The sequence below is a fragment of the Hippoglossus stenolepis genome, chromosome 5 (genome assembly GCF_022539355.2).
Source record: "Hippoglossus stenolepis isolate QCI-W04-F060 chromosome 5, HSTE1.2, whole genome shotgun sequence".
Taxonomy (NCBI): Eukaryota; Metazoa; Chordata; class Actinopteri; order Pleuronectiformes; family Pleuronectidae; genus Hippoglossus; species Hippoglossus stenolepis.
The window spans coordinates 22,128,887-22,153,639 of record NC_061487.1 but is presented as its reverse complement, the minus strand read 5'-3'; the positions used below and the strand labels follow the sequence as shown (position 1 = coordinate 22,153,639).

The 24,753-nt window shown below is 46.0% G+C and overlaps 1 protein-coding gene across 5 annotated transcripts; it reads right to left on the bottom strand.

Moving 5' to 3' along the window:
* Window positions 1-96: 96 nt before the first annotated feature.
* Window positions 97-24,667, bottom strand: mtss1la (MTSS I-BAR domain containing 2a). 5 transcript variants are annotated; one of them, XM_035157275.2, is made up of 16 exons: window positions 23,947-24,667; window positions 21,028-21,089; window positions 20,831-20,904; window positions 10,098-10,182; window positions 9,628-9,719; window positions 9,453-9,527; window positions 9,022-9,030; window positions 6,863-7,020; window positions 6,667-6,774; window positions 5,691-5,788; window positions 4,132-4,264; window positions 3,298-3,372; window positions 2,937-3,092; window positions 2,386-2,553; window positions 2,036-2,201; window positions 97-1,517 (listed from the first exon to the last, which is right to left on the bottom strand). In XM_035157275.2, the coding sequence occupies exons 1-16, from the start codon at window positions 24,013-24,015 to the stop codon at window positions 697-699; spliced, it is 2,349 nt and encodes a 782-aa protein (XP_035013166.1). In that variant the 5' UTR covers window positions 24,016-24,667; the 3' UTR covers window positions 97-696. The 5 variants fall into 5 exon arrangements, with proteins under 5 accessions (XP_035013166.1, XP_035013167.1, XP_035013168.1 ...); XM_035157276.2 differs by lacking the exon at window positions 9,022-9,030 and having other exon boundaries at window positions 23,947-24,665; XM_035157277.2 differs by lacking the exon at window positions 2,937-3,092 and having other exon boundaries at window positions 23,947-24,662.
* Between the last annotated feature and the right edge of the window lie 86 nt (window positions 24,668-24,753).

Here is a 24,753-nt window from a genome sequence, read left to right as displayed (position 1 = left end):
GAGCAATTAGGGACGTGGAATGGGGGAGACTGGGATCCGACCGCCGACCTTCTGGTTAGTGGACGACCCGTAAAGACATTTTGGGACAAAGACATCAACAGTAAAAAGCCTGTTTAATTGCAGAATATATTGACAGTACAGTACAGCAATAAAAACACTGCCATATTGCTCCTATTTTACATGACTTACACAGCTGCTGTTCAGCTTATGAAACAAAACAGTAATACGGTACTTGTACAGTAATGATGAGAAACACAACACACACAGACGGGCTCACACAGACAGGTCGCCGTGTTCAGAGAAACGCACAATATTATAATAATCATAAGAGCAAGAACAAGGACACCGAGCGTTCGAAACCCGTGACGTCTCGGTCACTGGGTCTAAAGGGAATGACGGGGCTCAAACTACCGGTCACACAGGGAGCAGAGACACACAGCCACAAAAAAAAACAGAAGAATAAAAACCAAAAAATATGGATTACTTTGTACGTACACGATACATACATGACATAAAATGAAATGACTTGATAGTTCGTGGTCACTCATTAAGTCAGTCGACTGGCCTTCATTCACCACATGTTACATCCTCCTTGTGCCTCAGTTCATGTATTACATGAGCGCTGTTGCATTTTACTACAAAGCTTCAGTTTGTAAAATAAGGACACAGCTGCTTCACAGCCTTCCTCTCCTCCAGCTACCGCAGGATCCTGGGTCCCGACCTGTCGTCAGTCACCGTCTTGCGGAGCCTCACTCCCCGGCGTATTGACACCAGCATGTCCATGTCCTCCTGGGTCACGGAGGACAGATCCTGGGGCGCATGCTGAGCCGCCTCCCCCAGCAGCAAGCTGGGGAAGGGGAACTGACCCTCACCGAGGGCGTGGGCACTCGCTGCCAGCTCTCCAATCTTCTCCACCAGGCTGTGGCGGTTGGCAGCCAGCAGAGGGTCCTCCTCAGCACTGTGGGCGGCCATGCCAGCAGCCTGCTGGGCATAAACAGTCCTGTCCCCCCCTCCTCCTCCCCCTCCTCCTCCTCCCAAGCCCCAAGTTGTGTCAGGGAGGCTCATCCGCTTTGGAGAAGCCCTCATGTAGTCGTTAGCAGATAGGTCATCACCGTACAGAAACTCCTCGCTGCCCGTACCATGCAGTGAAGGGCTTCCATACCCCGGGGAGTCTGGTACTGTGGGGGTTTTAACCGGCACGATGGGGGGCCGAATGGGAATGGGGCCAGATGTGGATGGTGTGCGTCTCACGCCGGTTTTGGAGGATGGTGTCCTGCGAATAGTGGCTGTCCCCGAGGTGATGGCTCCTGAGCTGCTTCCCCCCGCACCGTTGGGAGTTCCCTGCAGGGTCTTACCTGCAGGCAGACCGGCTGTGCTGGCAGGTCTCTTGGTTTGGATCATGCGGCGGTAGCTCTGAGCAATGTTACTGTGGCGTGGGATGGTGGAGGACTTGTCAAAGTCTGCCTGCCCTTCGCTGTCAGCATCCCCATTGAGTGAGTAGCACTCATAATCTGAACCTGGAAGTGAGTGAGTGTCACAGTGAGTCATGAGCATCTATTTTTTACACCCAATGATAAAAAATACTGACACCGACAAGGCTGTGAAGAGTTACTGTGCGGCTGCTTCCTTACAATATAATGTACAGCAAATCAAAATGGCAGAAAAGGCAATTACTACATTAGAAAACACACAGGGAGCTGTACGTGTGCAGGTAGTGCCTGAATCAGGTGAACCGTTCATTAAACAGACGATGTGTGAATACAGCAGGTTAATGTCCAGAGAATTCACAGCGAGCGAGTGGGTGTGTTGAACAGGTTTGTATAATTTCTCTTGCAGGCTCTTCCCAGACGGCACCACTCACCTGAACTAAAGAGAATTTCTAGTAGGTGAGAACACGTCTCACATACGCAATGACTGGTTTACGTTCTACGCGTAAAAGGGCGACTTTGTACAATGTCTGGAGATCACGTGTGGAAGGGCTGACTTATTAAGGGCTCGTCTGGACAGGGGAACATTTAAATTTTAAGGTGTTTACCTTGTGAGGGGATGGTGTCCTCGGAGCAGGACGGGGTGTTGGTCTGAGTGCTGTAGCCGCTCGAGTACTGCAGAGAGTCCCTGCTGCTCTTCTGCTGCTCCATACTCAGGCCTCTGGTCAGGACCATCGCTAGAGTGCTGGCTGCTGGAGAGAGGGGCTCGCCATGCTGGCGCACACGCACACGCACACACACACACACACACACACACACACACACACACACACACACGAAATACATACATACATAAAGATTAGTACATTTACATATCCTATTCACCACACCACATTTCCCAGGGCACATCAATTTATATATTGACATTTAAATGTTTACTCCCCGGGGACCTTCTTACCTTGCTGGCCGGGCCAAGTCGACCTCGGTGTGAATCATCTGGTTGCATCCCAGAATACCCATGTGGACTGGGCGGAGCCTCCAGTTCCCTCATCTTCTCCACAGACTCCCTCCTACGCTGCAGAGTGCTGGCCAGCGACGGCTCGCAGGAACTCAATTTGGCCCAGTCCTGCAGCGGCATATGGAACAATGAGTCGAGGCCTCCAACCGGAGCATGTCCAGCGTTTGCCATCCAACTCTCGTACTGTGGGCTAACATTGACGCAACTGGTTTGGCTCATGAACTGGTTAGATGCTCGGAAAGGTGTGGGCTTATTACAGTAGGCTAGGTAGGTGTTGTTAAATGATAGAGCTGCTTCAGTTCAGCACATCTTTGTGAGGAAAGAGATGATGAAACCGAGCTTGATGAGCAACAGCAACATGGGTGTTTGTGAGCTTAATCCTTTACGCTGATTAATGTGCATGAGGGCCATAAAACACAAGAAGCAAACAAGCAACACAGTTTAAAAAGAGTGGAAAGAAATTAAAAGTAAAATTGCAAATGAAGACAAACCTTCCAGTTAGGAACCTTTGATGTGGGAGAGGGGGTGTTGGATCCAGGGGAGTGATTAAATGTGGGGGACGCAGGAAGTATGACAGAGAGAGGCCTGATGGTGCCAGTGTGAGAGAAAGCAGGGCGGAAGGTACCGAAGGATGAGCATGAGCCAAACTGCGGAACGGACAGACAAGTGTGAGTCAGAGTGCTCAACATCCACGAATAGTCCAGGACAAACCGCACTGCGGCCGTCAAGTACAGTATCAAGTAGAGCCCACGGGTCTCTTTAAACTACACAACAATGGGTGAAATGCACCGTACAACTCTGCTAATGTTTCCAATAAGGCAAGTCGGTTGATGAGATACATGCAGCACTAACCGCCGTAGGAGAGTTGCACTCGCTGACAGACTGGCAGGTTTCTGAAGCCTCAGAGGAGGCTGAGCTTGTTGATTTCTGGGAAACGGGAGATGGAGGAAAAACAGTGGAGGGGAAGAGGAAATGGAGAAAGAGAGAGAGATAGGTGTGTGTGTGAGATGAGAGATGCAGAGGAACGGGTTGAGTCGGGGCGTTGCTGAGTCTCTCTCTCTCTCTCTCTCTCTCTCTCTCTCTCTCTCTCTCTCTCTCTCTCTCTCTCTCTCTCTCTCTCTCTCTCTCTCTCTCTCTCTCTCTCTCTCTCTCTCTCTCTCTGAGGGGATCTATAAGACCGTAGCCCAGGTCCAAAATAAAGCAGCATTTTAGATCGTATTTTCCGAGAAAGAACACCGCGTCAGTTGGTGTGCTGCCAAGTGTGTTGCGCACACTGTAATCTGCTCTGACCGTGAGAGTCTGAGTAACTTTATCAAACCAGTGGGACAGAAATTCAACATCCGCAGCTGATAAGGCTCTATTGCAGCACAACACGGAGGATTCTGTCTGGGTTTGCCTATCCGGCTCTTATTGTAACTGCGGCTTTATCTCTGAAATGCAAAAGACGCAAATCCCCCGTCAGATTGGAGATGCCAGATGGAAAAAAAGGCCCCGTTGTTAAAAAGATTAAAATTATTGTAAATCTACTTCGACAAGAAAAAGTGGAGTTGTTGATGTGTCCTCTTCCCCCTGCAGTTTTCTCCTCAGCAGCTTACACGTCTGCATTTCCTGGTTCCGATGCGATAAAAAGACCTTATTTCCCCCTGACCAAAGATTAAACTTTATTATAATGCCAGAGACGGTTACCTGGCTGGTGATATCAGACGGCATGGGCGACGGAGGCTTAGAGTGGGTGTTGGCATCCTGGGAGACAAAGCCAGAGTCGTGGGAGGACACACTGCTGAGCCGATGGGCTCCTGCAGAGGGCATCTGGAGGAGACTGTTGACAGGAAACCACATCAGTATATACCTCAACATGCAGCGTGCGTATAAACAAAAGGGTTGTGATCACGATCCCAGCAGCGATTTTCCTTCCCTTTATCCGTTTCTTTTCTGAGGATTTTACGTGTAGGCTGGGGCAGGAAAACAGGAAAAGCCGGATGAAAAATTGATCGCAAACGCTGTGAACATGAAGCCGGGGCGATGTGAAAAAATTCTAAATGATGCCATTCTTCTAATTTTGCTGCATCAAAGAGCATTAAAAAGTTATCCCCTCCTTTGATTCTCCTTTCCCCCCCTGAACTTTAACAGCTGTCTCCGTGTTTTCCCATCCCCTGCTCGGTCGTTCTCACTCAGCGTTGGCTCTCTTTGTCACCCACGCTTTTTTTGTAAATGTGCAACTTGTGCTTTTCACCTCCCCTCTGTGCCCCCTTCCCTCTCTCCCTCTGGAATGCATCTGAAGCTGCCTTTTCTCCTTAATCACTGTCTTCTATAAGATTAAGGAGAATTCCAAATTAGATATGACAAATGAAATAGGATGAACCATTTGTGATTTACAAGACACTATCCTTACATCCCCTCCTAAGAGAGCTTGTTTTTCTTCTATCCCACCATCAAGACCCTTTTTTATCGTATCTCTGTTGTAATGGGAAAAAAATCCTTCCAACACCAAACTTTTTTTTTTTTCCCTTATCCACAAGTGAATCTTGTTTCTTCACATGCAGATAAAAACCTGTGACCTTCAGTTGCAGCAGTCGAGCTCCCGCTCTGAAGTTTCTCCAAGCTCTTTAAAAAGCTGACATTTGGGGGATATAAGCTTTTTTATGGACCCTCCTTATTTCACCTTAAAATAACTTCACACTAGGTTGTGATTTACAACTTAAAGCTGCATTAAAAGAGTGAGTCAAACACGGAACTCTAAAAATAGGCTGCAGTGGTAATTGGCAGAAATATCAGGAGGGTTCTGTTACTGCAACACAAAAAGCAAGGCGATGATTTCCGATGACAACATTTGATATTCCTCTCACTCAATATTGCAAGTTTTTTTTCCCTTGTTTCTTGGCCTGGAATCTACTTCTGACCCAAATTTTAATGAATAAATTGCTCAACCGTCGCCTCATAAGGCCTCATAAATATGTGGATTCTGGTTCTCGTGCAGGCTCGTGGCTTTCAGGCTGTGATGTTTCACAGCTTTGGATCTAATCTGCCTGTAAGAAGCTTGGGAACTGTAAATCTGCTCCAAGCAAGAGCTGAGAAGCTGGAAAGATACGCCACGTAACCGCACGTCGACTGTCGCTGCTGGTGGGGGGGGGACAAGCTTTTAATATTTCATTCAAAGCTATTGTGTGAGAAATGACTGCACATGCTAAACAGAGAGCAAAGAGTAATGAGGTGCGTTTATGTGCATGTGTCGGATAGAAATGTACCTGCACATGCTGCTCTTCCTGGAGTTAGCGCTGCTGGGGGAGGAGGGGGGTGTCTGGTACGACCAGCTGTAGTCTGAGCCTTTCAGGTCCCGGATCACCTGCGACAACACGTAACAGAACGCTGAGGATACAGTGGCAAGAGCAGCCAGAAATTTAACTGCTCTAACACAAGATACAGAAAAACGTGTAATCAAATCGATTATTGCTGTGGTAAGATTTTAGGAAAGCGAGTAAGAGATGCATAGTCACAAGAGATTTAAAAATCTTTCAGCGACAAATCTCTAATAAGTACATGAGATGATCACATTTAATCTCTTCTACTCGTTATACTGCACAACTCTCTGGTGTTTTTATTTAATTGGTATTTTTGCATCTCTGCTCTGCTGCTGTGACACATTAATGTCCCCCTGGAGATGAGTGAAGTCATTTATTTATCTAGAAACTGCATCAGATAACTGGCTAATGGCAGCGATGCATCTGACTGTGATTTAAAAGTTAAACGATATTTCACTTTTTTTTAAAATTTATTTCAAATGTCATTAAAAGACAAAACCAACAGTCTGTAAATCTTTTCCCGCTTCAAGCCCATTTTCTCCTGCTGAAGACATAAATCTTCACAGACAGGTCACAAACATTTGCAGAAAAGACTGAAGAACTTCTTAAAAACAGCTGTGTGATGCAAATATTACTCAAGCATCAGTCAACAGCAGCTTTTTGGTTTTAATTTGTTAAATTTGATTTAAGTTAAATCAGACTTTAGACACAGAAAACATGTGTTTGTTGGATCAATTCATAGTTCATCTTTTTCCAGATTATAATGACAAAATCATAAAAGTATAGAATGATAAAAGTATAATATATCACCAGACCTTTCATTTAACAGACTGCAAATATACAAGCTTTGATTATAATCCAAATAACCTGAGAGGCTCTGAGAAATAAATGTGTTGGCATCATCTCAAGCTCTACACCTCACCTGCTCACTGGCCGGCGGCAGCTTGTGTGGGTCTTCAGTCAACCCAGTGAGGTCGTCCACAATGGGCTGTAAGTGTGTGATCTCTCCCAGCATGGCAATCTCTACAGTCTGGAGCAAGAAAACGGGATGGGTTGGATTGAATTGATCCGCCCTGTGTTTTTACTCTTTATTCTCTGCTGTGCAAAGACCAACTCACCACCACAGACTGCAGCAGGTTGATGAATGTACAGTAACGGCCTCTCTCCTCCAGCAGGGCTCTGCGCACCGCCTGCTTCTCCGTCTCCTCCATCAGCAGGTACAAGTCACTCACGTCCTGCATGGCACTGTCCAGCTGGGGGCGCAGGTTGCCACGGCCTGTGAGGAGGAGAAGCGAGGGGGGTCGAGAGAAGATAGACAAGAGAGGAGGAGGAGGAGGAGGAGGAGGGAAAGTTGGAATGGAGGGAGATAATCATGGATGTTTACACAGAGAAGGGAGGAGGTAAAAAACAAATGGAGATGATTAGAACACATGGTGATAAATTGCTCGTGTACTAACGGTCAACGCACTGACAAACATTCTGATGGTTCATGGGAATGAGAGGACGAGTCGGCGATCGCGAGTTGATGCAAAGCAACTGGTGGTGACTGCTGAAATGAATGTGATGCCACAGTGACACGGGATGACAGATGATAAACGGCAAAAGAAAGAAGGATGAAGATGAAGATGAAGATGAGCAATGAGATGCCAAATTCTTTGCTTTAGAAAAGACACGCTGCCAGATAAATGTTTTTTTACCCTGCAGTGTAACAGCGTCTGCAGTGCCTCAGCATTTTTGGTTAAAATCTCAAAGAGTGCAATCATTGTCCGTCCATCACATATTTATCTATCTGATATCTATAAGTCTGTCAGTCTGTCCTTCTCCACATCTACCTACCTATCTTATATCTATCCATTTTATATCTATCCACTGTATATCTATCTACCTTATATCTATCCATTTAACATCTATCCATTTATCCATCTGACATCTGTCTATCTTCTACATCTGATACCTTATATCTATCTACCTTATATCTATCAACTTACATCTATCTTCCATCTGTCTTACATCTATCCAACTATCCATTTATCCATCTATCATCTATCTATCTTCTACATCTGATACCTACCTATACATATTATATCTATCTACTTTATATCTATCTACCTTATATCTATCCGACTTACATATATCTTACATCTATCTATCTATCTATCTATCTATCTATCTATCTATCTTCTACCTATCTATACATCTTATATCTACCTATCCATCTGTCTGTCCCACTAACAACACTGTCGAAGTCTGTAGCAGACAACACGTTGAACATCTGTCTAACAACCGTCTGTGTGTTGAACACTTCATCACGTTAATTGGCTGATCTTTCAGCGTACCTGAGTTTAATGGGCCACAAATTAAACACACAGAGCCTCCGAGGATCTGACAGCCTGCCACTTAATAGGTTCTTAAAAACAGAAGTTTAAGTCTGTGGTGAGACACTTAGTCATCATCCCGGAGCCAAGTGTCAGCTCGTGACAAGATGATTTTACACACAGGGATGAAAGATTGTCTCGCTGATGGGACGCCAAAGGAACTGAATTGGCAGTTTCTTACTATATTCAAAAGGCATTTATCAAATTAAAAAAGGAACAGGTCGGGCAAACACTGTCATATCTCTGGAATAGATCAGAGTCGATGTTAATTTTATGAGTAAAATCATAGACTTTAAATAAAGATGGACGACATGACTGTTTCGCAAAAGTGAAGCCAAAAAATGTCTCAATCGCCCCCTGGTGGCTGGCAGCAGCATAGATTATAAACCGGCTCCTCCATGTTAGTGGATGGGGCATGGGCATTTTGGCTAAATTTCTAGGAAATGGGAGGAAGTGGAAACGCGTTGTCCACCTTTACATACAGTCTATAAGTAAGACCTGTGCTTTTCCTGCTGTGACCTGGTCCCGTTCTCTTACTCCTGTGTAGTATTTATTCTTTATTGTTACGAATTTGGGGAAAATCATTCGTAAGATATTTGCAACGACTGCATTGCTTGAGGTTTGGATTAAAATGACGTTTATCCACTTTCTTGCCGTTAGGTGAGAACAAACACATCACTCTCTTGTCTGTCTATATATAGTTGGCATATATACATAACAGACATGAAAGTGGCATCAATCTTTTTATGTAATTTTCATTATTATATTCTCTTTAACCACAAATGCTAAGACAGCGCAGGGTTTTCTTTGACTGGCAGTTTCACCTGAAGATGGTTATGATACTTTTGAAATGATCTTTTCATTGAAAAGTTCTCATTCAGGGTTAAGTTTGGCAAACATACCCAGAAGCTCTGCAGCCAGGGGGAAATAGAGGAGGGGGTTGCAGGGACAGGCAAGAGGAGGAGAGACAGGAGAACAGGCAGTGTTAGCTCCATCAAATCAGGACACATTGCATAAGAGTGGCCAATGCCACTGGTGGAATTTCACCATGAAAATAGCAGTTTGATTACAACCAGCAGAAGGGGCTGACTCAAGCACAGCCAGGAAAGAAGAACATTTCTTTGGCTTATAAGGTAGAAGAGGATAAATCATCCAAAAGCTGTGGAGGAGCATCTGAAACCGTGCCAGGCATTTTGATTTGATTTGAGGTGTCATTTTCAGCTCCACACTCTAGATGGCACCAGTTCAATCTGAAACGTTGGTACAGCAGCCAAGCAGAATCCAGTAGAGTTTGACAACAGGTCCTTTTGGTCAACAGGTTCGTTTTTCTCACCTTTTCTAGCTTTTTTCTGGAGCTTGATGGTGTCCAACGACTTCCTTTTAATTTCCTGACGAGAGCGCTTGTATTCTGCAGAGAACAAGGCAAAGCCAGAGCTGTGTCACTTTCTCTCCAATGTGCACATTACTTAAAAAGAGAATCACATCACTGGCGCTTGCTGGGTGTTCACCTTTGGCGTGGTCTTTGTCCAGCTGATTTGCCGTCTTCTTCCATTCCTCTATTCTGTCCTGAAGCGGCGTAACCAGACCTTCCATAAGAGCACTGCAGCAACAGGAACAACAAACACAGATTATTGACACACATAAAAACTCAGCCACACAGATTACCAAGTATCGGCGTGTGTATATCCAGTGTATCTGTTTAAATATATGTATGCAAGTATAAACAGTGGTGGAGGAAGTACTCAAACATTTTACTTAAGGAAAAGTACTAGTAAATAGACAAAAAAGTACTCTTTAACCACTTGAATAAAAGTAAGTGAGTACTTGCTTTTAAATATACCTAAAGTATTAAAAGTAATGATGTGTTAACATAGCTATGATCATCTTTCTCTCTTTCTTCAATAGGCTGCTGTGTGTTTTCCTGTGTTCTGGTTTGAATCCCATTGACCTTTGTGATGAATTAAAAAAACACACTTACTTGGTGAAAAGGCGCAATTTTCCCTCGATGCTGCGGTGTCGCATACACATCCTCGTCAGAGCTGAGCCAATGTCCCTGGTGGCACCTTGAGAAAGACAAACAGAAAAAAGTTAAGCATTACACATAATAGAAATGCCCCTTGGCCTGGAAAGATATTCAAAGAGAGGATGAAAACCATCACCAAAACCATTTGAAAGGTCTAATTCTCCTCTGTCAAATGGATTTATCTGGCGTTTCCTGCTGCCGCCACTAGGTGGACATGTCCAGGCTGTAGAAACCGAGAGCAGAGCCCGTAACTGTCATATTTGTCCGTGAAACTACACGTGACGCAGTAATGGAAACTAAAATCCTACACCACGTCCTTCCCTGTCGAGAAAATGTGCATTTCCCCCTCTGACACTTCATTACGCGCACGATTCTCGCCACCATGCGAACAACCAGCTTGTGTGACTTGCTTACTGTACTTTTCCTCTCTGTTGAAGTGTAATTAAAATGGGGTCTTAAGCTCCTAAGGCCCAGGCTGCTCCACTGTCTTACTGATGGTTAGCAGCCTGGTGTAATACATGTAAGCGCTGATCCTGTTGCAATCTGGGCCACATAGGGCTAATCTGAGGGTCTCTCACTACAGACACACACACACACACACACACACACACACACACACACACACACACACACACACACACACACACTCAAAGGGAAAGAGAGGGGACATCTCTCAGCGGTAGGCCTCTCACAGACAAATGAATTTGAGTGATTTTTGGAGTGTATGTGCACAGGTTTGTGTGTCTGTGTGTGTGTGTGTGTGTACAGGTGGTGCAATTTACCAACCCCCACTGCCCACCCCACCCCCTCCTATAGCACCCTTTCCAATGTTCTCATCCCCTCTATCCCGGAGGAAAAAGGAGGGGAACCCTGTAAGGGGATATCCCTCTATTCTTCCCTGCCGGCTCTGCCTTTCCTGTTCTCTCTGTTTCCTAAACACCATTCATGCAGGGTGGACACAGAGACAGAGAGAGAGACAGAGAGACAGAGAGAGAGAGAGAGAGAGAGAGAGAGAGAGAGAGAGAAACTGGCTCTGACATGCACAGCAAAAATAAGCTGAGAAAAAAAGAGCGATTAGCCAGAATAAAAACTGAAAAAAACGTGACTCGCATAGCAGCTCTGAAATCAGACACTTTGTTAGGAATGCTTCAGATGGTTGTGAGCTGAGATCTGTGCTTTCTTTCCTGCAATCACATAAAGAAACTAGGTTACGGTCTCCAGTCGATGTCACGTCACACACTCCAACACTCGGCTGTCGACTTCCCCGACTGTTTCCCTGGTTCAAAGACACTCAGCTGCAGATCTGGACGCCATCTCACAGAGATCAGGCAGATGTGGAATAACCCCAGTGTGTTTGTGTGTCTTGGAGAGAGAGGAAGGGAAAGCCGTCCTCTGTCTGCATCGCTTTTCAGGGTGACAGGTTAGAGGTGAAAAGTCGGGAAGTGATTGAAGTAACACGTGGAACCTATACGCCGAGCTCCTCCTATAAATAGCCAAAGAAGTGTCCATCTTTAAAGGGAGGAATGACTCCAAAGAATGTTCACAGCAACTGACTTGGACATTTGTTTTCTCACATTCAGCCCTACTGGATTATTTCAGGAGATTGTCAGTGCACGTCTGAACGAAGCTATAGAAACACACACGTAGGACACGTGTCCTCAGGTTACGCCTCTCTCCACTTCTCTTAATAGCAATGCAGGATGCGGGCACAGCTGCAAATCAGCTTTTGCAGAGGGAACAAGCAGGATGGAGGGAGACAGGAGAGAGAGAGTGATGTGGGCCCTTTTATCTCTCTAACAGACTTTCCCAATGTCGCCGTCTTAGCCATTAACCACCCCACTCCCCCCTGTCCCATCCACACCTGCCAATTTCCCTCCCGTCTCGCCCTCTCCTCCTTCCCCTCCCAGGGGGGATCAGCTGACAGCTACATCCTGGGGAGGTCCAGAGGCTTCCTGCCAGTGTCCAAGAGCCCTGCTGGCCTCTGGCCTCGACCGGACGGACACGGACGCAGTTATTCACTCCCACAGCAACCGGCATGCACACAGGCATGTGACGAACACACACAAGCTGGAAGGAGGGTTGAGATGGACTCAAAAGACAAGTTTCTTTCCCTTCTCTCCTTTATTTCATTTCATATTTATCTTAACTTTGAAGAGAGAGCCAGTCTCTGTTGCTCTTTAAGGTGATATTGTTTTTTTTTATGATTATTTCAGTTTGGGGTACATGTTTGATTTGTGATACTGGGCTGTATAAATAAAATGTTGCCAACTCCATCCCTCCCTTAAAATCTACTGATACTTGACCTCATAGCGATTTGGATCCTGACTAAACATGTGTAGGAACTGGGAAAGTGATTATTTAGCAGACCTGGACCCCTGGGTCTTCCGGGGGAGCAGGGCTGACCTCATAGCAGACACCCACACGTGCATGAATGAAGCAAAACACAGACCAGGATGAGAGAGAGCAGTTATGCAACCCAGTCATATATCTTAGGACACGTAACTGGGAACAACTGAGTAGCAGGGCAATGTGTGGTTGATTAAAACAGCACTTCTCTCATGCAGATGGCGCCGGACTCAACATATATTCAGAACACACATAGAAATTGAAGCCAGATCTGCTGCGTATGTCGCCGGGTACATGGGAATTTCAGGGAGAAGGTCAAACCTCTACTGACGGGTTTTGGTGGGAACCCTAAGCTCCAGTATCCAGCACCAACGCAGTGTGGTCCAAGTGTTTAGTGAGTGGTTCCATCCAGAGGTCTGGTTCTGATTAACTCTCCTGATTCCTTGGGGAAGGAGGAGCATTTTAATAGGCCTGCTTTATAGGGAACTCTCCTGCCGGGAGCCGGGAGCCAGGAGCCAAACTGCCACGGGCCTCTTCCCTGATGTCTTCAACACTGAAGCTTAGCTTGACTATGTCTCTCTTCCAGCATCTACACGTTCAGCTCAGACTTCATTTGCACTCGCGACCACCGAGCTGGAGTGAGATTCTGCTGCCTTTGGACCAGACTGGTTTTCAAGCTGAAGCAGTTCTCCTGGGTGCTCCCTCTCTCTCAGCTTCCTGTGTCAATAAAGCATGTTTATATGGGACAAGCGAAAAGGTACAGAACATCCTCAAGGTTTCACTTCCAGGAATATGAAGCCCCTGTTTTTCTGACACACTCTCATACAGGGAGCTGAGCTGGGAAATTCCGTCGTCCGTGAGACAACAATTATTCCTGGTGTTGGCACCTCAGCCACGGAGCTGACTGTGGCTGGCACAGACAGTTAAGCCTCCTGCCTTTTACCCTCCCTCAACCCTTTTAAGTGTGAACTGGCAGGGACACAGCGGAGGCCAGTGATGGATGAAAAGGGCTGCTGGGTGAGAGGGGAGGATGAAAGAGGGTACACACTGCCGAGGTGCGGTCTGGTACTGGTCGGTCAGGGGGCAGAGGAAGTGCGAGCTGGCTGCTGCAGGTGTAGCAGGCGTTGCCAAAGGCAAGATCCCACACTTTGGGGTGAAAAGTCAATTTGTCTACAGAGCACAATAAGGGACGAGAGTTTCTGGGGAAAAGGTTTTCATACAACATCAAAGAGCCTTTCCATTCAACAACATTATATTTACCACTGGAAATGGCTTTTACTGAGATTCAGTACGAAATACTTTAAATATTCTGTCCAGTTGATACTGGGTATAATTGTTATAAACTGTATATGTTATAGTAATTGTTAAATCGTCGTGAAATTGTTTTAATCCTTCTGAACTTATTAAAACCCTCTTTCTCTAAATATGTGAAAAGTATATAAATCTCTGCACTGAAAAAGTATTGAAAGACACTGAAACTGTTAAAGTATAACACTGCAAAAAACATTAATAGACTGAAACAAGTGAGGACACGTCCTTAAGCATTAGGCTAATAAATCATGGGAAGAAGGTTTTTCAGCTGTTAAATGCGGAGCAGAGAACATTAGAGTTCCAGTAATGGGATTCTTTGTAAATATATATATTCCATTAGTCTGCAATTATTGATTATTTACATTATTTATTATCCCTCAATTATTTTTACAGATATTTGTTTCATCTACCAAATGTCAGAAAATAGAGTAAACGACCACAACTACAACACAACTTCCCAAAGTGATGTCGTCACGTTGCTCTTTCTGTCCGAAACCCAAAATTATTACTTTTACAATGTTTCGCAAACTGTCCCATATGTGAAGCCTGAAAAATGTCATGTGAATGTGAGGGTGGTTCTGGCTGAAGGTGTCTGTGTGTCTGCAGCAGCAGTTATCAAAACAGCATTCGGGGCCTTTGTGTCACTTCCTTACAATGTCTCTCCTTACCAGAAAACAATAGTAATGAAAGGCAGAGGAAACAGCCTCAAGATCAATTGTTTCATTCACTCACACACACACACACACACACACACACACACACACACACACACACACACACACACACACACACACACACACACACACACACACACACACACACACACACACACACACACACACACACACACACACACACACACACACACACACACACCATTGTTGTCTGGCCAAACAGTGCACGCAGCAAGTTTCACCTCTCAACCAGAAACACACACACACTCATAAAAAGCGCTCAGTGTGACGCGGTGTAAACGTGTTCTGGAGCGCATTAGGACAAGACTGGAGGAGGAGCAGGAGAACAAGGAGGAAGTTGGCTTTTTCTGCTGGAGGAGCTTCCTGTTCAGGGACATAAACGCTGCTAAAAATAAACGGCGCCCCTTGTCCAGATGTGCTGTTCATCGGATATGAAAAAAAAAAGGGGGTGATGCAGAGAGAGAAAACAAGAGAAATGTAACTGAAAGGGAAGCGGAGAAGTAATGTATCATGCATTTAATGGGAAGAACAGCAGAACCACGGGGACTTTCTCCACCTGCAGCTCAGGGAAACGACCACAGATCCATCCAAGCACGAAAAGTAAAAAAAAAAAAGACAACATTACAGCAACAGTGAGTGATTCGGTAATAAATACAAACATCAGGAGATGACATATCTCCCCGGCAAAGCCTTCTATGGAAACTAAATAAATGGGGACGAACAGACAGACATTGTGATCACTATATCCCCTGCATTATATGCCGGGGGGGATAAAAAGCCTTTAGGCCGGTTGAGTCAGATAAGGTTGTCCTGCTCCCCACTCTTTGCAGTAAGGTTGCCATTATCTGAGCTGACAATGCACTTCCCGCTCCTTTGTTCAGCCAAAGTTAACGCTGCACTGCTCATTTGCAAACAATCCTCCAAACAATGCTGACACCACCACTACTGCTGCTACTGCTGCTGCTGCTCACACAGAACTTAATGAGCCCCATCTCCACCTGTAGTCTCTGGGCCTTGTGTTTTTTAACAATGAATTTATTATGAGACGGCTGAATTACAAAAGAACTCCTCGACTCTCAGAACAATGAGATTTGTCTGCGACCTTCATTTGGGTTCTGAACTACTTCAACTAAACTTTAAAACTTCTAACTTTTTCTATTTTCAAACTCAAGCCTGTGTTTTTAATACTCATTAATTCTGACACAGTGTCTCATAGAGCTGCAGTGAAAAAGTATTAAATAATAAGATAATGCTGCAGAAAACTTGTGCCCCCAGCAGACCCGGGAAAGATCTCTTAATTAAATTTAGACGAGTCTGTAGTCATGCTTACAGCTCGAGGCTGTAATTAGCACATGGATGCTTCGAGTTAAACACTAACATCTCAATTCATGTCAGTGGTGGCTTGTAATGAAGTACATTTACTGTAGTTAAGTACATCCTTTCATGTATCTCTACTTCACTTAAGTAGATCTATTTTCGGATACTTTTTGCTTTTACTCCATTGCATTTATCAGCAAATGTCTGCACATGTTTGTCTATTTATTTGTACTTTTACTTAGTAAAATGTAAAATGTTTGAGCACTGGTTAATGTGTCAACTTTAGCAATCCATCAAATAGTTGTTGAGATATTTCTCCAATAACCAAGATCATAAACCTCATGGGGGCGTCAGGGGAAAACGTCAGTGGAGCAACAAAGTCAGGAACAATGCATCCTCTGGGGATCACGAATGTTTGGACTGATGTGGTGGACGCACTGACTATATCCAGTAGACGACATACAGCCCTTTAAAAATAGTGAGGTTGCCATCAAACCCGTTTCTCAGTAAATGTTTTCTAACTGTTTTCAATCAGCCACCTCGATTAAACCTCGATTAAACATGTGTTTGTGTCCTTTTCATTCTCTCTGTTAAACGTTCTCCCTTGCATTCCTCTATCAGGCTCTCTCTCTCTCTCCCTCTCCCTCTCCTCTGTAGTTCCCCTCTTCTCGCTCAGCTCCCGTCCACGCTGACTTGTTGTTCAGGATACAGTACAGCCGAACACAGTGTTCCACTCAAGTCTCATGGCTGTCTACTTATTCACTCCTCAGAGTAAGAGTTACGCTGAGCCAAAATATTTGTTTTCACTCTCATCTGTTCTTCACATCATTGTTCTGGCCACTTCACCCTTCACTTTTTGTACGTAGTCATTATAATAGCTGGAAAACATTCATTTGTGGCGGAACCGCATTGAGCTTAGAGGCTGAAAAAGAGACAATGTGTTGGGAAGCTTTCAGCTCAGTCTGACAGACAAGGTAGACAGCTCGGAGACATAAAAGGCTCTTGTGGATACTTAACGTGACCTTGTGGCTGGATATCGTGAAATACCTGAAGAGCCTAGCATACAATCAGCAGCCTAGTAGGTGGCCGAAGCGCTCATCAGTGCGACTGCATGCACGTGTATGTCCACAATGTAGAGCACTTAAGCTCATTTTATAAAGTCAAACCCCCACAAGATGCAGATCTAGGCCCACATCAGGCTGGAACATGAAATGCCAAGCTTGATGGATGTCAGCGCCGGTCACATGGGCACACTCTCATTATTTGACATGTCTGTAAAAATAGCTGCGCTGCTGGGATGGTGCGGAGGACAGTAATCCCCTGATCTCGCCCCGCGCTAGGCCACGGCCGCATGTCGTCCATGCCAGGCTGTCCAGATGGCTGGTAGGGATATCTCTCCCATCTGCCAACCCAGAGAAGCACAGCGGCCAAGCAGATTACTGCTTCACTGACACACTGATCTACTAGCATACCTCAATGCCTCCACTGAGTTATAGACTAAATGAGTAAGAAAATAAAAGACTGAGAGGCAGACAGAGGGGGGGCTTGCACTGACCCCACTGGAAGTGTGAGTAATGCTGTGGGAACTCGGCAGGCTCTGGCACACAGATGTAAAGAGAAAGAGGTTTGGTCTGTGCTGGACACAAACTTGCAGTGCATGGCAGTCTGGCCGGTGATCCCAGAGTGTGAATTTTTAAAGCTGGGGGTGGCTGATCAGGACGGGCAGGGAAGGCAGTCTGTGTCTGTGTGTTACAGAGTGGGGCTAAGAGGATTAGCTAAACGCCTCTGCCTAGCCTGGATACCCAGAGCTGTGGAAATCCCACTGCAGCCACAACCCCCACCCAGGCCAAACCACCCCTCGCTGCATGGCCTCACCTCTCCGAAAAAATGTGTAGAGCCTGTATTTCATACCATAATGGAACATTAGCCCTGAACTGCCGACTCTTTGACCTTCATCCACTTCAACCGTGTCCAGAAATGGAAAAGATGAAGTCAACCGTCCACTAAAACACATGTCACCCGGCCTAGCAACAACAAAGCACCAAACACAGGGCTTACTATCCTGCCGATAAGTCCAGCGCTCCTAAATATGTCACACAACATTTAAATATGAAACAACAAAACTGCTCTAGACAACACACCAAAAACCATTAGGCTGACCAATCCAACAATAAAAACATTCCAGAGACCTGCAGGGCCTCAAACTTAAGTCCCATGAAAGATGGGTGTTGAAACATGGAACGTTTATCTTTAAAAAGGCCAAAATTCTCCAAATACATCCATCTAATATAGACTTCGTGGTTGGCGGAGCCTTATTAAACCCAGATGTGAGTTGTCGGCTCTCGGACGAGACGTGCCTTTAGACACAGATCCATCAACGCGGCTTAGAGAAACAGTGCTGTCAGACGCAGTGCCAAAACGCCAGGCCGCCGACTCCTCCAGCTGCTACATAAAACACAGACGCTGACGCCACGACCGTGACCATAAACTCTTAAAAAGGGGGCTACATGGGAAAGAGGGAGCCTGAACATGAACACAGAACAATGTTAGTCTGACACATGAACACGCGGGAGGGGGTTGTATGAGGTGGAAGTCGAGGAGATGATCTCAGAGAGGATACTTTAAGGACGCCTTTCCGAGTTTGAGACACCACAAGCGGCAGGACAGGAAATAATAAAATCCTCTATTCATTCACTGTCCTCTCTCCAAGGTTTCATCAAGGAGCCATGAATGACGGGGAATGTTGCTTTCGTTGGCAGGAAGCGTGTGTGCAGTCTGGAGAGCCGGGGGTGAAGGAGGTGAGTGTGTCAAAGGTAGACTGAGGGAAGCAGTAGAAGAATAAGATCAAACTTCCAGCTGTTTCAGCAGCTGCAGCTCGTCCCCCCCCCGATCACCACAGTGGAATCGGGGCGACGGCAATGACGGCTTACAGCTTGTAACCAAGGGCCGGCCCCCCTGTGGTGCAATCAGCCCTATAAGGCTATGCAGACACTGAGGCAAACATGATCGCTGCAGACAGACTCGTGAAGGGAGACAGACAGGGGGAGAAACAGCCACAGAGATAGAAAAGATCTACCACTGTTTCCTTGGTAGAGTGGAACATCTGGATGTATATATTTTAGAATAATAACTTAACATGGCAGCTGTCGGAAGGTCACCTTTGCCTTTTATATGTCTATGGAAAACTGGGTTCAAAGGCCACCAGGCCACCATGAGCCAGGCCGAGTATATATTGACATTCCTCCTGCCAAATTAATTGCTAGGGTTTGGAGCTCGCTGAGAGACTAGTGCAGCTCCCAAAGGAGAAATGGGATTTAATGTTACACTGGTTAAGAGCAGAAACAAACGCTCTTTTAAATTCTTTGAAGTCATTGTTGGAATTGAATAAAGCACATGGACCTAACACCAAAGATGTTTTGGTTGTAATTTGTATCAAACATTGAAATCATTAAATAATTCAAATAATAAAATTGTTTGCCCTGCTATCCTTATTTGGACTTTGCAATGACGTCCAATCATTGTGGACAGCCTAACCAAAACCTTATCCCCAACCATAAGCATGACTAATCCATGACTAACTCTAACCACAATTCACATCACACCCCTAACATTAACAATCACCATCTAATACCTAACCCTAATACTACGCCCAACCCTAACTCATGTCTTAACCCTTAAAACAGCCAGTGGGTCAGAAAGTGAGGAATGGGTCAAAATGTCCTCACTACAAACGTAAGTTCTAGGCTCAAAATGGTTCCTCACAAAGATATCTGTACACACACAAACACACTAATGTTAAGATGATGCCATCTATAATACTAAGAGATAATAATATTCAGTTAATAGTTTAGAAGTGTCAGAAAAGACAAATGCCAATCACAATATCCCCAAACCATGGATATAATAAATACTGCGTATAATGTTTTTTTTACTAGGTGGTTTCAAGTTTATTGAGGACCAACCAGCCTTGCCATCCTCAAAGCCACCTCCACGCCACCATTATGGCTAAAAGCCAGAAGGTTTCTGATTTACACTCATGTAAAAACCATTAATTATATGATATTTCCCTCCATCCCTTGAGCCTGTGGCCTGACAACGACATTAATCCTGAAGTTAATGTCCCTGTGAGAGCAGCAGAAGAGCGAGTGGGCGTATGAGTGACACACTTACAGGGATTTTATGCATCTATAGCAGTAAAAACTCGCCCTTCTGTCTCATCCCTCTCTCTCTCATCTTTCTCTCTGGTCCATCTATCACTTCGCTGTTTTTATATACATTTACTGGGCAGACACACGTCTTCTTTGAAGCGCTACCCTGCCATGCTCTATACCTCTGCTTTATTGAAGCAGGCTGCCTGCTGCTAGCTGCTAGCAGGTTCACCCCGGTGCACTTTATTTCATCTCGCTGAGTTCATGTGCGCTCACATCAGGAAGCATTTAACGTCACCCGATGCATCGCCATGGCAATGAACCATCACTGGAGAGGCTTACAGGAGTCAAACTGGTGGCAAAGCGTTGGAGAAATACCTCTTTAGTTATTTTCACCAGCAGCAAGTGGTCAGTGGGGGGGGTTTGCTTGTAGTAACTGTTTTAAAAGCATGGCATGTGACCTGTGAGGTCAGGTGGGCGGCAGCTGTCACCCTTTGAATATCTTTGTGTGTGTGTGTGTGTGTGTGTGTGTGTGTGTGTGTGTGTGTGTGTGTGTGTGTGTGTGTGTGTGTGTGTGTGTGCCTCTACACTTGTGTGATTGTGCATGTGGTCAGGAGCCTTTGCACGCTCGCTTTTTTTTTTGACCTACATACTGCTCTCGACGATCAACTCCAAAGGAATCTGTGTTAATCAGCCGCCTCTCTGGCCGGCCTGTCTGCTGCCACCAGCCGGGTGACAGTCAGATCAGACCTCATTAAGACCAAAGAAACAATAAGCTCAGATTTTCACCCAAAATCCATCTACCCAAAACAAGTGGGGAATGTGTTTTTCCTTTCTCTGTGTGTCACCTTGAATTAATTGAAAAACTTACCTCTGGAGTTGGTGGCCATGTCCGCCACCTTCTGAAAGGCATCTAGAAAGGCCACTGCTGCCAGAATGGTGGTCCTGTAGAAATACATCAACACTTGTTCACTGCACTGTGACTGCATTAAAGTGGCTGTAAATAGTCCAGGCTGTAAATAAGAATCTTTTCACGGAGGTTTAGTCTTTGTCGGGACTATTTCTCACCTGAGTTGAGAGTGCAGTTTTGTGGCCTTGGCACTGAAGTCTTCCCACACAGGGTAAGAGCTCTGATAAGAGAAAGGGAAAAGACATAAGTCAAATAAAAAGATCTCGCCAAGGACATTTAAGTGCACGGACAGATTTCTCTCAAACACACAGCGTATGCATACAGATTTGAAAATACATTATGTTCTCTCCAGCTTGATAGAATCTGGTACAGCGTGATTATACTTCAATGTCAGCTCTTTTCGCTGGGAGTGCGTTTTCTCCTTAATTTACACTGAGTGAAATCCAAATAAAGCGAGCTCGGCTTCTTAGCCCGCGGTTAGAAACAGGTTGGCGCATTAGCCCTGTGCGCTGACTTGTCTTTGACTCATCTTTGCTGACCTTCAGCACGATTTCTCAGTAAACACCCCTGTTACTGTTGTCCTCAGTCAACCTGCACGCCCTCCTCTCTTGCGTGTTTTGCCTGTGAGCCGGTACGTGTATTCACGTGCAGTGATCTAGTTAAGCTCTTATATCATCACAAGTGTTTATGTGCACGGGGTCCAGGTAGGAGGGCAGGTCTTTGAAAAGGTCTGGATTACATTTACCCCGGGATCATCCCACAGCGCCTTGAGCTATGAGAGCAAAAGCCAAGCTTGAAACATGGTCAAGGCCAGATCCCATTAGAGCAAGAGCTGGAGCCCCTGGAGAAAGGAGAGAAGGGGCATAACCCCTCTGTGCCTCTTTGATGGAGAGGTCCCAAAACAAGCCACACATTCTGGTTATATATAGTCAGTGTGGAGTCTGGAAACAGTCCTTCACTTCTGATTTAACATCCATTCTATCAATGACAGAGTTTAACACCCAGCCTCTCCCGCTCAGATCAAGCCTCGGCCTTCACAAGTGATTTAGGAGCCGTCGTCTCTAACAGAAATCTCTGGCGTCTCAGTCTCGCTGTCTGCACTTGACTCAAACAGGTGTCTAATTAGCTTGTGTGGCCTGTGACACCCAGGGGCAAAGAGGATGTGCTGCCAAGACAGCTGAGGGAGGAGGGGGGAGGACGACATGCAGAGCAGTAGGGATGAGGGTGGCGCAGGGGGGGGGGCACACTTTTCTCTCTTCATCCACGCCCAGCAGCATCCAGGGAGGTGGGGAGGGATGAAAAGAGGGAAGGAAGGAAGAAGAGAAAGGCTCTTCCTCTTCCATGCCCTGTCATTCACACTGGAGGGTGAGGTGTGAACTATTATTTTTGGGAGGCTGGTACAGGCAGTGCTGCTCAAGGACATTTGTAGAGGTGGTCTGAAATCACATCCTGCGTTTCTCTGCGCCTCCCAAAATCCATCCCTGATCTAATTCTTGATTGGTGATCTAATCCAGCAGAATCATTTTATCATCTCACCCTCCTCCTCCTCCTCCTCCTCCTCTCCCACCTCCTCGTCTTTTATTGACTCTTTTCCTGTAGCTTCACCAGACACTTATATAACCAACAGGTGTTGCCTGTAGCAACGCAACAGCCGGTAAGAGGCAGTGTATGTGTGTGGTGGTGTGTGTGTGTGTGTGTGTGTATCATGTTGGTAATTGTACACTAAACTGTAACATTGTGCAGTGAGGGGGGGGGGGGTTAAAGCTGGTCTGACAGGCTTGCGTGGCCCAGCCAGGCATCAGGAATGAGGTCAGATGTCTGTCTCAGACAGTGGACGTGGACGCTGTGCTGACTCAGGGCTTCAGCCTCATTCAGCTGCGTTGCTTATCAATACACAGACTGCCTTTTTTCTAAGAGCTCCTGTCCCCCCCCCCTCCCACTATCTCCTCCCCTGTCTGTCTCTCTGTCTCTGGCGCTGGCGTGAGCACAACACAAACGGGGATGTATATGAAATCAAACCAGGGCTGTTGATAGCTGATTCCATTGGAGCCTGACAAACGAGGCTCCGTTGAGCCAGCGATCAATAAGAAATCTGTTAGATGGAAAGTGGAGAGCGACTCTTGGCCTATTCGCTCAAATCAACACTTTGTAGAACGAGCATCTCTGCAAATGAGAGGACACGGGAGTTGCCTCCAGGCCTGATGAATGTGTTCGCACTTTCCATCTGTTGTGGAGAACAACAACAGACCACCCGGGTTCAACTTCCTTGAAGTGACCCCTCCCCCAACACACATAAACACTAACATGTGAGTGATTGATTGAGGGAGACGTCCAGGATCTAGGTTTAATCTGTCCTGAAAGGTGGAAAAAGCATGTTTTCATACACATAGGATACAAGAGATGTGTGTGGAGCGGGTCGTAATCTGCATGTTGGTAAAGTATTGCTTTCCTGACTCAGGGCCAAACAACAGGAAGCACAATCAATAACCTTTCAGCCTGTTCCTGTCCAGGAGGTTGCGGTGATGGAGCCGGTCATTCTATTTTCAGAGCATCCTTCCCTGTCTGACGTTTAATGTAGAAACCCTCATAGGGCTCAAGGGTCAAATGGCCGACCAGGACATTTACACTGAGATAACTGCAAAAAAATATTAATTATCTTCCACTTTTTAATTATTATGTCTTCTTCTTGTCCCCTGATGATTTTTTATGAAACTGATAATAGATTATAAGAATGATGAAGTTGGGTTTTGACCTCTGAACCAAAACACTATTAAAAACTAACCAATTTCCTTTGCCTATACTTCAATAAAAGCAAAGTTATTGAGTATCACACGCCCTGACACACAGGCTGCAGGGTTAATAAGTGTAACCAGTGCCCTGACATGCAAATTACACAAAGAGAAACATGTTTCATCTCCCAATTTGTCCTGCAGCGGTGTTCCCAGTGGGGGAGGACCCGGTGAAAGAGACAAAGGCAGTAAAAATATGCGTCTGATCAACCACAGTACACAACCACAAAGGTCACACAAAAACACAGTCTACTTTAATACATTTGTGTGTGTGTGTGTGTGTGTTACCTTCATGTCGTTCACGATGGCCTGGAATAATCCACCCAGCGCTCCACACTCCTTCTCCACCGACTCCATGGTGCCAAAAACAACCCCCCCCCACCCCCCCAAAAAAAGCTCGTGGAGAGAAAAGAGCAAAAACAAAAACAGGTTAAATATCCGGCTGCTGGAGAATATGAGACATGGAGATCTGCGTCTGGTTTCGCTCCTGCAACAGCGTAGAGCCCGGAGAGGATGCGAAGCCGCTACGAGTCCGGCACAGACAAAAAGAAATGTGCCGCTGCTGCTCGATGGAACCGGGGGGGGGCACTGATCCGTCTCTGCGCCGCCGCTCGCCTCGCTTTTACGCACGGGATCGCGATGGATGCGGGGACCGGTTCACAGCCGGGAAGCGTGGAGGGCACCGGGGCTCCTCATGATCAGCGCGGTGTTGTGGTGGAAACACAAAATAACGGAGGGATCACAAATCTGGGGGAGAGGGCAAGAGGAGGAGGAGGAGGAGGAGCAGAGGGGGGGAGTGCGATGAAGAGGAGGAGGGGGCACCACGGGAGACGGGATCGGTCGCAGGTCTGGGACGCGGGGACGCGCTCCGTTGTTAGCAGCGGAGCAGATGTCTCGGGGCTGTGGAGTCTCCAGTAATACGATCCATGGGAATGGAAAGGGGGCCGGTCAAGTTTTTTTTTCTTTCTTCTTCTTCCTCATGTATAAGTGGGTGAGGAGGAGGAGACAAGAAGGAACACCCCCTCCTCCACTCCTCCCCTCCTTCCTCCCCCATGCAAACAAAAGTGAAGCCTCCCCCTCCTCCTCCTCCTCCTC